The 18,469-nt window shown below is 40.3% G+C and overlaps 1 protein-coding gene across 4 annotated transcripts in view; it reads right to left on the reverse strand.

Annotated features, from left to right (window-relative positions):
- Positions 1-7,211: 7,211 nt before the first annotated feature.
- cacnb4a (calcium channel, voltage-dependent, beta 4a subunit) overlaps positions 7,212-18,469 on the reverse strand; it is a 441,145-nt gene continuing 429,887 nt past the window's right edge. For 2 of the 4 annotated variants that reach the window (XM_073026733.1, XM_073026742.1), the window contains one exon: positions 7,213-9,336. In XM_073026733.1, coding sequence (XP_072882834.1) covers positions 9,076-9,336 — 261 coding nt within the window. In that variant the 3' untranslated portion in view covers positions 7,213-9,075. Of the gene's footprint in view, positions 9,337-18,469 lie in introns of all 4 variants that reach the window. The other 2 variants (XM_073026725.1, XM_073026750.1) reach the window with 2 other exon arrangements.

Below are 18,469 nucleotides of genomic sequence, written 5' to 3' on the forward strand. Positions count from 1 at the left end.
GTTAGAAATCAGAGTAGGTATGAAGGACCCAATATTTTGGGGCACAATGTGATTTGAAAAAACAACATCTGGGATCCATCCAGGGACCTCACATTTTTACCATATAAGCTGATAACTTGGACAAAGGAACAGAGTTGTCTGCACACTTTACATTTGACATTATATTAGAAGATATAGTTAGATGGAAAAATGGAATTAAGCATCCATGAAATACATTGCTAAAAGTGTTAAATCAATCAAGAAGATAACTAAAAGATAAACCTTCACTTGAATAGTGTTAATAATACTAAAAGAATTGATCAAACCTGTATTCAATTTTTTTTTGGCACTGAATCTTAGCAAATATGTCTTGGGCTAGAACAAGTTGGCAGAATGTTACTGGCACTTAAAAGATTACGTTATGAAGATAGATTTTTTATTAAATTCAGTATGCCCACAAGAAAATGAATCTCAAGATTGAATCTGGTGACATATATGTACTTTGATAATAAATTTACTTTGAACTTTAGCTCACATGTATCCGTCTGGAATTCCTTTGAATCTCGCAGGTAGTTGATGGAGATAATTAGAGTGTTTAAGGCAACAAGAGATGACAGGTGTTGGAATTGATAGCAACAATCTGCTGAGGAATTCAATGGGTCAAGCAGTACAGGTGATTGGTGTGTGGACGGGGTGGGGCTGGAAGGGGAAGAACTATTGCTGTTTGGGGCTAAAATCCTACATCAGAAATAGGGTGGGATGGACCCAGGGAAATTATTTTCTCTGGTAGGTATATGCGCAACAAAGAGGCATAATCTTAGCATCATGTCATGTGTTGTTAAGAAAGAAATCTATAATCATATTATTCATATAAATGTGATTAAAACTTGAAACTCGTTCATAACTCTCACCAGAAAGAGATTTGAATGCTAAGGTTGGAATTAATGAGTGCTTTTGTCAGAATATTTGGGGCGGCACAGTAGCGTAGTGGTTAGCACAACAACTGAGAGAACCAGCGACCTGGGTTCAAGTCCTGTAAGGAGTCTGTGGTTTCTCCACGTGATCACATGGGTCTCCTCCAGGAGGTCTGGTTTCCTCCCACTGTCTAAAGATGTACTGGTCGGTTGGTTAATTAGTCATTGTAAATTGTCCCATGACTGGGCTACGATTAAATTGGGGGAGTTGCTGGGCAATGTGGCTTGAAGGGCTTATTCCACGCTGTACCTCAATAAATAAATAAACAAACAAGCAAATAAATAAATATTAAGTAATTATGTAGTGAAGGCAGTTAAACAGCATTGGAGTACAGGTGCAGACTGAATTACGTCTTTTCTTCCTACAATCCTGAACATTGTTTTTTTGTGATCATTTGGAGTCATATTGCACAGAAAAAGGCTCTGCAGCTCACTGAGTCAATGCCAACCACCAACTACCCATTAACACCTATCCTAATCTGCTCTGCCCAATGCCCATCAACTGCCCCAGATTCCTCCCCTCACCCACATGCTAGGGGCAATTGACAACAGCCAATTAACCTAACATGTGGGAGGAAACTGGAGCCCACACTTGCAGGGTGCAGAACATGCTCCCCCTTGAGAATCGGAAGGCAATAACAGGACAACCAATGGCCCCAGGGATGACAGAGCCCAACGTGCATCAGGATGTAATAACCTGGAGTAGAGGGTCCATGACACCAGAACACAACAGGAAGTAGACATGACACATGTGACAGCTTTCAGCAAATATAAATAAATAATGTGACCAAATAGAATAACTTAAGCTGTGTTCCACAAGGGAGACAGCATTGCTTCAGCGGATGTCTTGGGCTCAGCCTTAGTAGATTACTGACTTCTTGGCCATGACTTGAGCGTTTTTTATGAATATTGCTGAGTCATTGTGCCAGAAACAGCATCCATCATCAGAGACCCCCACCACCCAGGCCGTGCGCTCTTCTTGCTGTTGCCATTGGGTAGAAGGTACAAGAGGCTCAGGACTTGCACCAACAGGTTCAAGAACAGTTACTACCCCTCAACCATCAGGCTCTTGATTAAAAGTGGATATCTACAATCAATTGCCTCATCATTGAAGTGTTTCCGCAACCAATGATCTCACTTTAGATTTCTGTGAAAATATCAAACTTTCTGTCCTAAAGGTTGTCCACTTTGCCTTGGCACAGATTTACTTATTTACCTATTTAACTGTACAAAATCCTCACTCTGAAATCAACTCCCAGCCTCACTCAAGACTCTAATTAATATCCATCTTTAGGTGTACTTTTCAGTTACCACTTCCTGTCCACCACCTTGTTTGCTTTACACCCTTGTTAAGTTCTATTTTATGCCTTTCTACCCCAAGGCAATAGCTGGCCGATGGCGCAGTGGTATCTGCACTGGACTTCAAGGCGAGTGGTCCTAGGTTCGAATCCATCCATGCTGGGTTGAACATTGAGCTAGCAACTCGACCTCATAAAAAATATTTTTAGCAAAAATGCTAAAGTCGCTGCCCAATACGCCACAGGCGCAGAAAGGAACAGCAACAACATCACGACATTAGATACAGCAATTGAAACTATAGTGCAAGATAGTTTCAAAAGCTTGTAAATCTCACACTATGCAAAAACAGCACTACTAATCACAGTTCAGAGGTTTAACACAACAAATTGTTAGCTCCATCAGTTGCCTGCACTCTGAGTTCATGTTCAGCCCTGGGCACATTATTTTGAGTAATCTGCATGCAAATTCTTTTCAATAGCATTGAACAATAATAACCTTTAATATAAGTTAATACTGAAGGACTTACTGTTATAGTGGTTGAATATCATAATTGTCCATCTTATGAGAATGCAGTACATTATATTATGCCTGACATTGCTAATAGATTGTGTTAACAGATTTCTTTAATCTGTATCTGATCTGAATATCCACAAGCAGCTCAATGGGATTAGGCAGAATAACAGTTTGGCACAGACTAGATGGGCAGAAGGGCCTGTTTCTGTGTTGTAGCACTTTATGACTCTAATACCGATATTCTATGTAATACTGCTAAGACCATAAGAAATACCATGTCCAGGACCTGCTCTAAGAACATAGAATTTCAGTCACACATGAGGAGGGTACACTGCAGACCCAAAAAAAAGAATCAAGCCATTAGACAAGACCAATGTGGTCTACAAAATCCAATGCAGGAACTGCAGTAAATATTACATTGGCCAAATTGGGAGAACACTATCCACAAGGATCCATGAATTTCAACTGGTGTAAAGTGGCCTGACCTATTCTCGCTAGTCTCTTCTATGAAGATCGAGAGGGGAACAAGTTCACTGGGCATCATTGAAAGTCATGGGACAAGCGAACATGAATTTCTAGAAGTATGGTTTTCCACAAACAATTCTGTAAACACATACGTAGACCCTGATCCTATTTATGGGCCGATGTAGGCAAAATTCCAGACAGCAATGCATAAAGTTCGCCACACATCACATTTGAGTTTCCGAAATGACGTCCAATCAGCTGACTGGAAAATATATAAAGCATTCGGAGGACCCACTACAATCAACAGCGCAATGATGATATCTCCTTGCAAGGTGATGAAACATCTGCAAGTAAATTGCCAAGGTCAGAGAACAACTTGACCCAACCATCAACCACCCAAACTATACATCTTCCAAATTATTTTCATCACATCCTGTCCTGACCATCATATTTTGGAAAAGATAGAAATGCACTTTAGTTACCAAAAGCATGAGGAGATGTTAAGAAAGCATTCATGAGACAAAAGATGAGAGACATCTTTAAAATATGAAATATTGTCACTTAGTACTGAGATATATTGTGTGGAACTAGGAATAATACTACGAGTATGGAGCTAAATCAAGTCAAGTCAATTTTATTGTCATTTAACTGTTTATGTGCATACTGCAGAAGAGACAATGTTTCTCCAAACCAGGGTGTACTGTAGCATGCATAACACACATAACACAGAATAACTTCTGAAAGTAAAGATGAAATTTAAGAATGGATTACACATAAATAAACAAACTAAAGTGCGTAAAGTAAATATGGTAAGGTACAGAACAGATTAACTAGTGACACTTTGAATGCGATGCAGCAGGGAGTTCAGAAATCCAATCACCTGAGGGAAGAAACTGTTTCCCATCCTGACCGTTCTTGTCTTTATGCTGTTTGTTTTATGTCATGTTCGTCTCCTGCCTGATGGAAGAAAGCCAAAGAGGATGCTGGATGGATGTATATAAATGTAATGTAGGTTGAACTCTTCATGCGTAAAGGTTATTCAGTTATTTGACAAATTTTCCATTTCAATTCAGTGAATATTAACAAAACAAGCTCTGGAAATAATCAATTCAACAAAAATTAGCAAGCTGAAAGTTTGACTCTAATAATAGAAAATGTTAGTCAACAACCCAAATAGGCATGTGAACTATAAATTCACCAAGCTGAACTGAACATCAGTTTGCTTTTTCCTAAATTGCAACCAATGTCCTAAATGTCATTGCAGCAGGTCTGCCTTTTGCCAAGATAATTCAGGTTATTGATCCAGTCACAAGCCTGAATTTTGTATTTTTACCAGATGTTTACTAATACAAAGTCAGAATTCCAGTGAGTCTGATTACTAAAATAGTATAGGGTCATTGATTTCCCCAGTGTGTAGTGCTTGACATGATATTACCATCTGTACTTATGTGGCCTAATCAGAGTAAAAATGCCTCCAAATTCAACATATTATATTTATATTGCACTTCATTCTGGGAAATCACAATAAAACATGAAGAACAGAACATTAAATGTATTCATGAACACTTGCACTTTGATCATATAACTGTGAGATAAATTACCTCCAACAAAATTTCAATTCAGTAAGAAAAGACTAAAGTTCTTTGATGAGTGCAGTTATGTTGTACAAATAGCTTATTGAAATACACTCAGTGTCCACTTTCTTAGGTATGCCTGGACACCTGCACATTAATACAAACATCTGATCAGCCAATCACAAGGCAACAACTCAATGCACAAAAGCATTGAGTCAAAAACATGGTCTAGAGGTTCAGCTGGTGTTCAGACCAAACATCTGAATGGGGAAGAAATGTGAGCTAATTGACTTTGACCATGGAATGATTGTTGGTGCCGGATGGGGTGGATTGAGTATCTCAGAAAACTCACAAAATGCTGGTGGAACGCAGCAGGCCAGGCAGCATCTATAGGGAGAAGCACTGTCGATGTTTCGGGCTGAGACCCTTTGTCAGAGTCCTGGCAAAGTGTCTCGGCCTGAAACATCGACAGTGCTTCTCCCTATAGATGCTGCCTGGCCTGCTGCGTTCCACCAGCATTTTGTGTGTGTTGCTTGAATCTCCAGCATCTGCAGATTTCCCCGTGTTTATACCTCAGAAAACTGTTGATCTCCTGAAATTTTCATGAACAACTGTCTCAAGAGTTAACAGAGAGTGGTGTGAAAAACAAAAAAAAACATCCAGTGAGTGGCAGTACTGTGGACAAAAATCCCTTGTTAAAGAGAGAGGTCAGGGGAGAACAGTCAGACTGATTCAAGCTGACAGGAAGGCAACTGTAACTCAATTAACCACATGATCCAACAGTGGTGTACAGAAGAATATTTCTGAATACACACATGTTGAACCTTGAAATGGATGGGCTACAACAATAGAAAACGACAAGCGTACACTAAGTGGCCACTTTATTAGGTACAGGAGATACCCAATAAACTGGCCACTGAGTGTAAATGTATATGCTTTTGGAGGTAAACACATGAAATCATGTGGCCTTTTACAGAATATATTCATTTTGTGCCAATAATTTTGGTTTTCCTGTAATACATTGAAATCATTTGTTTAGTTCTGGGTCTCTTTCCCCTGCTTAAGTCATCAGTTTATGGATCAAGTTACAGCCCCACTTCTTCGGCCTCACTCTGCCTCCGCCTAGCCTATGGATCTAGCCAGCAGTGGAGCTTGTGGGTTCAAGTCCCATTGCAAAACATGAAAACAGAGTCTATTGTAATCGAATAGTTCAGTGCAGAAATGCTACATCAAAACATGGCTTCACCTTTCCTTGAGGGTGAATGTAACAGATATCTTAGTGCTCTGGTGAATACTTACCTCACAACCAAAATCATTTAAATTGATAATTTTATCTTGAATTAATTTTCTTCAGGGGAGGAGGAGTACTTGTCATGTGCAATTACCAACCCAAATAATATGTCTCTATGACTATAATGCCAATATTCTATGAGATTGTAAGAAATATAGTGCCCAGTTTTGACCATCCTATTTTGGATAGGATAGAATTGTACATTACGTAACCGGGTGACCATCGAATGCTATTCATTATCGTTAAAAAGTGTACTTAGGCATTCATCCAGGTAATGCTAGAATAGTTGTCTGTGCATTTAAGTGGAGGTGGTGATGTCATTACGCACGCGCAGGATAGTAGGGAGACCATTTTTGTTTTCTGCTGCAGGAGCTGGTGGGGCTTTGGAATTGAGTTCCTCCCAGGGATGCCAGGCATGGTGAGGAAAGAATTGCCACTACTGTATTAGTACTGGATTAGTCTTGTGTGGTTTTCTTTGTATTTTTCTACTGCATACGCAATTGGTCAAGACACAAGTGTGTGGACCGAAGGTTAAACGGAGATTGTAATGGTAGGCCCTGATTGTAAAGTTGTTCGTTTTGTTTTAAGACCCTCTTCTGGCACTTAAACATCTAAAACAGATAGAGGAATTAAAACCCGAAAAAGTGTTTGTTGTCCTGAGAGTGTACTTTTCCCCGGGCTACAACATTTACAAAATATTGCCTGGTAGTTATATTACAGGAAGACTGACCTACTTGGCCGGTGAGGAACTTTGCAAGCCACGCTATCCAGCGTCGAGTTCTTTACTCATGAAAATCTAAAGCATCCACATGTAAAACATGTCAAATTACCGATATTCTTGATTCGCCAATAAGCATAAACAAATTCACATAGATATTGTAAATTAATGCTCACCTTTCCTCACCAAGCCCAGTACCTCTGGGGTAGCTTGATTCCAATGCCCCACCAGCTCCTGCAGCAGAAAACAAAAATGGTCTCCCCACTATCCCGCGCCTGAGTAATGACGTCACCATCTCCACTTAAAGGCACAGACAACTATTCTAGCATTACCTGGATGAATGCCTGAGTACACTTTTTAACGATAATGAATAGCATTCGATGGTCACCCGGTTACAATTAGTTACAATGAAGAGATTCTATTAGTAGTATGAAGAGATTCACTGGACAGAAGATGAGAAACAGTTTTGAAATTTGAAATAATATCACCCGGTACTTAGATGTACTGTGTGGAACTTGGAATAAAGGAAGATGTGGTGATTTCACTTTGAAAAGAGCAAAGCTAATTGCCTATAAAGTGTTTTGGAATAACCAAAGACTGTGCATCTCAGTCTCAGAGACAATACAAACCAAATTAATACACCACAAAGGAATTTTCCCATACAATCCTCTTCCCTTTTACTTTCTTCTTTTGCCTCCTCCTGCCTTGTCTCATGTGCTCCCTCCCATCTCTTCCCCATCTAACAAACCAAGCGTTAGCTGGATGCAAACCTTTATCCACTGTGCCTTGTGCTCCCACCATTCTCTTCCCCCATCAAGCAACCCAAGTGCTAGCTGGATGCAAATCTTTATTCACAGTGCCTTGCAGCAGATGCACTAAAATTCAAATTCACTAATGCTGACCAATGCTTTCAATGATAATGAAGATATTCAGGGCTCCAGGAGAGAAAACTACAAATTCAGTTACGTAAACAAAAACAAAATGAAAAAAAAAATGTTGATTTGCTTTTTGCAACAGAGCATAGCAAAAGCGAAAATAGCAAATTTTTCATGTGGATACGGATTTCATCTGATTTGACGAGAGGGAAAAAGAAAATACTGTGTAATAATTCAGCTCCAAATTACTTAACCATTAGTATTCTGATTGATTAGTAAACCAACACAATGCCAATTTTGAATCCTGTGATATTTTCAGCCAGTTGCTCAATCACTTTTGCAAGGTATTTCCCAATGGCCTTACCTTCTATTGAAGTGAATTCTTTAAGTCAAATCGTGGTGAACGGTTGCTACGATGGAATGTAGGCCTTCCAGTCAAAATATGATTGCTTCAACACACGTGGGCTGAGTAAACAGATATCGCTAAACAAATTGACCTGGTGAAAGCCTTTACCAAATCGGATGCACTGATGCATCTACAAACTAATAACACTGAACTCTCTAAACATGAAAAATTGAGGAATTAACATTAGCAAGTCAATGTACAGCCCGAATTCATCCTTTATAAATAATACCTTTAAAAAACCATACACAAATAGCAAATGCATAAAAGCATAATTTATTGTTCTTAAAATTAAATAATATCTTACTTGTAAGTAGGTGATTTGTTATCGCTTGTCTCATGCAAATAGTAATGGAGAGCTGCATTCAATTCTGGAGTCACACGCTGAAGCAAAATTTGTTGAAACAATGGTCATACAGGGTTGTATTGCAATACCACTTATTGCTAACAAGGACTCAGGTGAGGAGTGTTATGTCTTAAAGGAGCTTTGTCACTGCATTGGGAACTTTACAAGCAGGTTTAAGTGCTAGGAACCCACCTGTACTTAAGGTCCACCACACTGACTGTAGGGCTAAGTTGGCACTATAGCAGAGGAAATATTGAATTTAGTGCCAAGATATGTAATATATGTGGTCATTCTATAGGCAAAATATATAAAGAGGTAGACGTGCTCAGTGACACAGTGAAAACAAATCCACGGTCTCACAGATCACGCTTCCATGCATTCTTCATATTTACAAAACCAGTAAAGTGTTTGGGGAAAACACTCAACCAAACTGTCTCCATTATGAGCAAACTAGCCTGAAAGGGGGACAAAGACTTTTCGGAAACCAATGTAAGTTGATGTTTTAGTAATAATAAAATATTAAGAACTGCCTGAATGCTTCCCTGTTCACATTTAATGTTGCAAGGCAGGGGTTTTGCTTTTTCTAAAAAAAAATTCTCTATCTTGGAATTTTTTTTGCAGGTGAATAACAAGATTTTTCATAGCCTGTGCTGAGAATCATGGCTGTGGCCTCCAGGTGATCCGTGACTCCTTCGTGATTTGTATGTGTCCTGGTAAGGATCAGAATACTCTTCTTCCATCAGTGGGTATTGGCCTCGGCTGTGCTGGGAACCTGAAGACAAGCGATTCCTGTTCTTCCGTGCCCTCTCACTGTGGCCATTTTCATCAGAGTGGACCAAGCGCGTTCGTTCAACGGGGATGTGTTCACCAGAGTGATTGCTGTTGCTCATCCGCTGCCCCTAGTTAACGCAAAAGATGGAGTTATGTTAGCAGAACCCCTGCATAGAAATACTTTTATATCACTTACATAAAGAAGAGTAAAAATTGCAAATGTCAGTAGGTCAAGCAGCCTCTCTAAAGAGGCAAAATGTTAATTTCTCAAATTGATTGCTGCATTTTTTGTTTTTATTTTAGATTTCCAATATTGCAACAATTTTGCTTTGGAACTGTGGACTTGTTATTTGGAAAACTTCTGAGGCATGAATTAGAAATGTATGTGAAAACATATAGATTAGTTTAAGATATTACTAAGGATCACAGATGATAGAAAAATGGAGGGTTATGTAGGAGGGAAGGATTCGATTGATCTTAGAGCAAGTGAAAAGGTCCACTCAACATTGTAGGCCAAGAGACTTGTACTGTTCTATAATGTTCTATGTTCTGTTTTTGATTACCTGTGTGAGACAAAAGTATTTAAAAGTTCTTGTCTCGAACCATGAGGGCAGAAGTTGTCTCAGCAATAAACTGATGATAGAATATTTCCACATATTTTTTCCACATCGCCAAAAGTACCTCATTCTGGAAGGAACTTGCCTGCCAGTATAGGTGAACAAGTCTGCACTCTAGAAGCTCAATGTTCTCACACACTGAATGAATGCCTTTCATGTTGTCAGTCTGTGATTCTTGAACATCAGGCACAACCTGTTGTGGGGAGAGGTGATGGCAGGTTCCGGCTGGCCACAATCATCGCAACGAGTCATTCGTTGGTGATGCGGCATGAGATTTAAAAAGAGTTCAGGTGCTCTCAGGACTTTTCAGTGGGCTCCAATCATAACCATCTATTAAGTGTTCAGCAGGGGTCAATTAAAAAAAAAGCAAGCTGGAAGTGGAGTGGCAATTGTAGGACAGGACATTGTTGGAATGGACGGTGTTAGAGCGGTCACGTTTTGGCTCAACAGGTTTAGAAAAGAACAGGCGGAGCTTCTAAGTAAGTTTTTTTTCTGGTGGTACAGAGCTAGTGTACTGAGAATGGTTCCAGAGTAAGTAGTACATTCCTTGTGTGAGATGTGGGAACTTTGGGAGAACTCCAATCTCCCTGATAACTACATCTGCACAAAGTGCACTGAGCTGCAGCTCCTTATGGGAGCTTACAAGGGAGAATGAGGAAGTGATGAGTAGGAGCTACAGGGAGGTAGTCACCTCTAAGTTATAGAAGGCAGGTACCTAGGTGACTGCTTCAATAATAAGTATTGAACACTGAATACTGCTTTGCATTTTACTGGGGGGTGGGGTGGGTCGACCAACCGGGGGATGCCACAGTCACCTGATCTCTGGCATTGAGTCTGTCTCTGTGGTTCAGAAGGGAAGGTAGGAGAAGAGGAATGCAGTAGTAATAGCAAATTCCACAGTTAGAGGTGCAGACAGAGACACTGAGATGGTATGTTGCTTCCCAGGTGCCAAGTTCGGGGATGTCTCAGACTGGGTCCACAGCATTCTAAAGGGGGACCAATGACATAGGTTGGAAAAGGGATGAGGTCCTGAAGAGAGAATCTAGAGAATTAAGTAGAAAGCTGAAAAGCAGGACGTCCAGAGTGGTAATCTCTGGATTCCTGCCTGTGCCATGTGCCAGTGAAGGTAAGAATGGGATGATCTGCCAGATGAATGCGTGGCTGAAGAATTGGTGCGGGGGCAGGATTTCAAACTTCTGGATCGTTGGGATCTTTTCTGAGGAAGGTATGACCTGTACAAAGAGGACGGGATCAATATCCTTTTGTGGCAAGATTACTAGAGTTGTGGAGGAGAGTTTAAACTAAGTTGGCAAGGGGATGGGAACCAGAGTGATAGGGCTGAGGATGGGGCTGTTGGTTTACAAGTAGATGCAGTGTGTAGTAAGACTGTGTGGAAGATGATAGGGCAAAATTACAGTCAATGGGATAATGGGACCAAAATTGAAAAGGGTGATGAATACAGGACTGAAGGTGCTATATTTGAATGCACACAGTATACAGAATAAGGTAGGTGATGTGTTATAATGTGTATACAGAGTAAAGAACTTAATTTCACAGTGTGCAATGTGGGCAGTTCACCGGAAACTGGAAGTGACATTGATGAGCGGGTCTCACACGTTCCTAGCAGGCTGGAGTGCCCTGAGTGAAATGTGGTTGAGCTAAAGCCATAAATGTAATATTCTGTATATAACCAATATGTTAGATTTTCTTTTTACCACACAAGTTTGTCTTTATTAAGAACAGATAGTACATATGATACTGTAGCTCATTTAGAGATTGGCTGGTTTGACGTTGTGGGCATCACTGAGTCGTGACTGAAAGAAGATCATTGTTGGGAGCTTAACATCCAAGAATACACATTGTATCAAAAGGAAAGGCAGGTAGGCAAAGGGGTTGGGATAGCTCTGTTGGTACAAAATGAAATCAAATGCTTAGAATGAGTTGATATAGGATTGAAAGTTGTAGAGTCATTGTGGGTAGGAAAGGGTAAATAGACCCTGATAGAAGTTATATAAAGGCCTCTGACAGTAGCCAGGATGTGGGCTACAAATTACAATGGGAGATAAATAGATAGATAGATACTTTACTGATCCCAAAGGAAAGGACATCCAAAGGACATCCCAAAGGACATAGGGTAACAGAGGAAATGAAACAGATTGACATTAGGAAGGAAACGGTGATGAGTAGACTGATGGGACTGAAGGCTAACAAATCCCCAGGTCCAGAAGGTCTGCATCCTAGGGTACTAAAGGAGGTGGCTCTGGAAATTGCGGATGCATTGGTAATCATTTTCCAATGTTCCTTAGATTCAGGATCAGTTCCTGAGGATTGGAGAATGGCTAATGTTATCCCACTTTTTAAGAAAGGAGGGAGGGAGAAAACAGAGAACTATCGTCCTGTCAGCCTAACATCAGTAGTGGGGAAGATGCTAGAGTCCATTATTAAAGATGAAATAGTGGCATATCGAGATAGCAGTGATAAGATTGGGCCAAGCCAGCATGGATTTACCAAGGGCAAATCATGCTTGACTAATTTATTGGAGTTTTTTGAGAATGTAACCAGGAAGTTAGACAAGGGAGATCCAGTGGATGTAGTGTACCTCGATTTTCAGAAGGCATTTGATAAGGTCCCACATAGGAGATTGGTGGGTAAAATCAGAGCTCATGGCTTTGGAGGGAAGATATTGACATGGATAGAAAACTGGTTGGCAGATAGAATGCAAAGGGTAGCGGTGAATGGCTGTTTCTTGGAATGGCAGGTGGTGACTAGTGGGGTGCCACAGGGCTCGGTATTGGGACCACAGCTGTTTACGATTTACATCAATGATTTAGATGAAGGCATTGAGAATAACATCAGCAAGTTTGCTGATGATACTAAGCTGGGTGGCAGTGTGACATGTGATGAGGATGTTAGGAGAATTCAGGGTGACTTGGATAGGCTGAGTGAATGGGCAGATACTTGGCAGATGACGTTTAATGTGAATAAGTGTGAGGTTATCCACTTTGGGAATAAGAACAGGAAGGCAGATTATTATGTGAACGGTGTAGAGTTAGGTAAAGAAGAAATACAAAGAGATCTAGGAGTCCTTGTTCATCAGTCACTGAAGGTGAATGAGCAAGTACAGCAGGCAGTGAAGAAGGCTAATGGAATGTTGGCCTTTATTACAAAGGGAATTGAGTACAAGAGCAAGGAAATCCTTTTGCATTTGTACAGGGCCCTGGTGAGACCACACCTGGAGTATTGTCTCCAGGGTTAAGGAAGGACATCCTGGCTGTAGAGGAAGCGCAGTGTAGATTCACAAGGTTAATTCCTGAGATGTCCGGACTGTCTTACGCAGAGAGGTTAGAGAGATTGGGCTTGTACATGCTGGAATTAAGGGGATTGAGAGGGGATCTGATTGCAACAAATAAGATTATTAAGGGATTGGACAAGACAGAGGCAGAAAATATGTTCCAGATGCTGGGAGAGTCCAGTACCAGAGGGCATGGTTTGAGAATAAGGGGTAGGTCATTTAGGACAGAATTAAGGAAAAACTTCTTCTCCCAGAGAGTTGTGGGGGTTCTGGAATGCACTGCCTCGGAAGGCAGTGGAGGCCAATTCTCTGGATGCTGTCAAGGAGGAGCTAGATAGGTATCTTATGGATAGGGGAATCAAGGGATATGGGGACAAGGCAGGAACCGGGTATTGATAGTAGATGATCAGCCATGATCTTAGAATGGCGGTGCAGGCTCGAAGGGCCAAATGGTCTACTTCTGCACCTATTCTCTATTGTCTATTGAAACCACAGTAGTATTACAAGTGCACAGATATAAATATTAAAAGAAAAGTAGAAAGAATTTAAAAAAGTTATCACATACAGTCTAACAGGATGAGGTAATCATTCCCCTGGCTACAGGTTGACTCATTATAGAGCCTAATGGCTGAGGGTAAGAATGACCTCATATAGTACTATTTGGAGCAGCGCAGTTGTATTAGTCTATTACTAAAATTACTCTTCTGTTAAGCCAAGGTGGCAAGCAGAGGGTAAGAAACGTTGTCCAGAATGCCAGGATTTTCCATAGGGTTCTTTGTTCTACCACAGCCTCCAGTGTCTCCAGTTTGACTCCTATAACAGAGCCAGCCTTTCTGTTGGCATCACCCACATTGATGCCATTGCCCCAGTACACCACCACATAGAAAATTGCACTGGTGACAACAGACTGGTAGAACATGTGAAGGAGAGGCCTGCATACTCCAAAGGACCTCAGTCACCTCAGGAGGTAGAAGTGACTCTGGCCCTTCTTGTACACAGCCTCTGTGTTGGTGCTCCACTCAAGTCTCTCATCCAGTTCCACCCCAGGTACTTGTAGGGAGATACAAAAGGCGTGTAAAAGGGCAGTGTTGGGATATGCAGGTAGATTGAGTAAAACAGTTTGCTGCTGGATCCCAAGAGAGGGAATTTGTAGAATGCCTATGAAATAGCTTTTTAGAGCAGCTTGTGGTTGAGTTCACTAAGGGAATGAGAATTCTACATTGGCTGTTGTGTAATGAACCTCATTTGATGAGGGAGCTGAAGGTAAAGGAACCCTTAGGAGAGAGTGATCATAATATGATATAATTCACCCTGCATTTTAAGGAGAACCTCAAATCGGATGTATTACAGTGGAGTAAAAGGAATTTCAGAGGCATGAGAGAGGAGCTGGCCAAAGTTGGTTGGAAGGGGACACTAGCAAGGATGATGGCAGAACAGCGTGGCTGGAGTTTCTGAGAGCAATTTGGAAGACACAGAAAAGTTACATCTCAAAGATAAACATAAAAGGGATGGGGCAACTGTGGCAGAGCAAGGAAGTTAAAGGCAATAAAAAAGCAAAAGAGAGGACGCATAATATAGCGATATTTAGTGGGAAGGTAAGGGATTGGGAAGCTTTTAAAAACCAACAGAAGGCAACAAAAATGCCATAAGGAGAGAAAAGATGATACATGAAGTTAAGCCGATTAATAATATAAAAGTGGACACAAGAAGATTTTTCAATGTATAAAAAGAGAGACGAGAATAGATATCAAACTGCTGGAAAATGATGTCAGCGAGGTAGTAATGAGGGACAAAAAAAAGGCAGAGGAAGTTAGTATTTTGCATCAGTCTTCACTATGGAAGACACTAGCAGAATGCCAAAAATGTGAGCGTGTCAGGGGGCAGAAGTGAGTATCATTGCTGTTACTAAGGGGAGGTGCTGCAGAAGCTTGAAGAGCTGAAGCGAGATAAGTCACATGGGTCAGATGGACCCAGGGTTCTGAAAGAAGGTAGCTGAAGAGATGTTGGCAGCATTAGTAATGATTTTTTTTATAAATCACTGGATTCTGGAATGGTTCCACAGGACTGGGAAATAGCAGATGTCACTCCATTCTTTAAAAAGGGAACAAAGCTGAAGAAAGGAAACTACAGGCCAGTTGGCCTGACTTCAGTGGTTGGATCATTAAGGATGAGGCTTTGGGATATTTGGAGGCACATGACAAAATAAGCAAAAGTCAGCATGGTTTCCTGAAGAGGAAATCTTGTCTGACAAATCTGTTGGAGTCCTTTGAGAAAATAATAGGACGGATAGACAAAGATGTCAAAGGTTTCCGGGAGAAGGCAAGAAGGTAAATCTGCCATGATAGAATGGTGGAGTAGACTTGATAGACCAAATGGGTTAATTCTGCTCCTTTGTCTTATGGTGTTATGTATTCTCTCTCACCCAGGTAAAACCACACCAGGGTGTTAATAGAGATGTTTGATTTTTATGTATTAATGAGTGATCATCTTCACTTTGTTAGGCATCTCTATACCAAGAAGAAATTAGATGTTAAAACTAGCAGCCAGCGTAAATAAAGTTGGCCAATTTAACTAGCTCCCCTATTCTGACAAATGTTTCATTAAGCCCGCCTCCTTTCCCAAGAGCATGCATACTAACAGTAATCAGGAGGTAATAGACATATTAAAGGACTCTACTCCAGATGGAGCTAATTGCAATTCACATAATAGGAATGGAAAACAGATTCACATTAAGAGAATCCAGTTGAGCAATTGTGCCGAATAACTTCAGAAAATTTATGAGGATTTAGCAAACACATACATTCACATGTGTACAGAGATATTAGGAATCGGCTTATAAAGGGTTCAGTGCATATTAAGCAAAATAGGATGAAGATTTTAGGACTAGTTTGGTTAACTGAATAATGATAAATCAGTTCCATAGCACTGCAAACCTGACTCAATGTACTGTATATAATTCTGTATCAAGAATTTTTAAATAATCAACACTAAATTTCAGTAACTAACAAGGTGCAATAACCAGTGAAGAGATCTCTGTTGTTTTCTGAAAATTAAGTAAGTGAGTTTTACCTTTCCAAACATATGAATAAATGAATAACTTCAGGGGTAGTTATCATCACTTGAATGAAAGATCCTAATAGCAACTCAGTCTCCCTGGGCTTTCATTAAAAATAATGAGAAGCTTGGAAGGGTTCTTAAATGGAAAGGGAGGCATGCTCCTTGGCTGTCTGCTGCAGTCAAATTAATTAGGTTCTAGTTACCTGCAGAGTTTTTTTTATTATATGTATTTATTCTGTCTAGAATAACTCTAACATGTAGCTTTATACAGATACTAACATTTTCCTCAAAATGGTGGCATCCATCATTAAGGACCCTCGTCTCCAAGGACATGCCCTCTTCTCATTGCTACCATCAGGGAGGTGATACAGGAAACTGAAGACACACACTCAACGATTCGGGAATAGTTTCTTCCTCTCTGTGATCAGATGGTCTGAATGGACATTGAACCCATGAAGACAACCTCACTACTTTTATTTTCTCTTTCTGCACTACTTATTTAATTTAACTTTCTAAATATATGTGTGTGTGTATATATATACACTGTAATGTACAGTTTTCATTATTATTTATTGCACTGTACTGCTGCCACAAAACAACAAATTTCACAACATATGCCAGTTATATTAAACCAGATTCCAATTCTGATTCTGAATCTCATCATAACAGTCTGAATTCTCACTATTAATGTGGAAAGAACCAGAACAAATATTGTTTAGAGTTCCTCTATCTATGCTTGACAGATGGATTTGAAACACCAGTAGTTAGTATTTGGGATAGGAGAAAAGTTCGTTCTTAAGTTAGAATGCATCTCCTCTAGGCCTCTCAAAGTCCAGCCCAACAACCCCGTCGTGAGAGGTGGAAGTGGGTGAGGCTGGCCAACAGGCTTTTGTGAAGCTGTATAGGCCAATCACCTGTACAGTGGATACAATGGATTGCAGAAGCATTGATGAACTCCAACCGTACCATCGACTTCAGAGGATGATGGAAATGGGAGGTCATTGATGGCCTACACTCCACTGGGAACTAAAGGCCCAATTAAGTAAGTACTTCTCCTATAGAGGCACCTCTTCTCAGCAGTACTGTAATTTTAATAGGATATAAAAGCCTAGCATCATCTCCGTGAAAGATCATTGTTAATTGATTAAGCTTAATGTGCAATATTTGAACATGTTTATCTCTCATCATGGAAAGCAAGGGATGAAATCAGTGCAACTACACTCAGTGGCCACTTCGTTAGGTACACCTGCACACCTGCTCATTGTTCCAAGTATCAAGTCAGCCAATCAGGTGACAGCAACCCGTTACATAAAAGCATGCAGACATGGTCCAGAGGTTCAGTTGATGTTCAGACCAAACATCAAAATAGGGAAGTAATGTGATCTAAGACCCTTTGACTGTGGGGTGATGGTTGGTGCCAGATTATGCAGTTTGGGTATTTCAGCGATTGTGGATCTCCTGGGATTTTCACATTCAACAGTCTCCAGAGTTGACAGAGAATGGAGCGGCAGTTCTGTGGGTGAAAATGCCTTGTTAAGGAGAGCGGTCAGAGATGGATGGCCAGACTGACTGAAAGGTGACAGTAGGATGGGCTATTGCAACAGAAGACCATTAATATACACAGGGTGGCCACTTTATTAAGTACAAGATGTACCTAATAAAGTGGCCACTGAGTCTATATAATATTCTACAACCATCAGGCTCCTGAACGAGCATGGATACCTTCATTCATCTCATTGCAGAACTGACTCCACAACCAATAGTCTCACTTAAATTGACTCTACAACACATTTTCTCAGCATTAATTATTTATTTTTTATTTGTTACTTGCACGATTTGTCACCTTTTGCACATTGGATGTTTGTCAGTCTTTGTTGTGTATACTTTTTGATAAATTCTATTGTATTTCTTTATTTTCATGTAAATTCCCACAAGAAAATGTATGTCAAGGCAGTATATCATGACATATCCATACTTTGACAATAAATTTACTTTGAACTTCGAAATTTATAAATTGTTCACTTATCCAAACCATCACAACTGTCACACATAGGCAACCCCGAGGACAACTTTGGATCTCATGTTTTCAGAAGGTCATTGATAAAGTCAAGGGAATTTTGAAAATGGGAAGATTACATTTGGAGTCTGTTTATAGTCTGATCCACATCAGAACTATCACAAATTATAGCAGATAAATAAATAGTTAGTTACCAAAAACATGCAAGTGCATAAGAACATTAATACCCTCAAGTTCCCTTCCTGATAATCCAGCTGGTAATCTATCCCATCCCTTCA

Source organism: Hemitrygon akajei, chromosome 2 (assembly GCF_048418815.1).
Source record: "Hemitrygon akajei chromosome 2, sHemAka1.3, whole genome shotgun sequence".
In the NCBI taxonomy this organism is placed as follows: Eukaryota; Metazoa; Chordata; class Chondrichthyes; order Myliobatiformes; family Dasyatidae; genus Hemitrygon; species Hemitrygon akajei.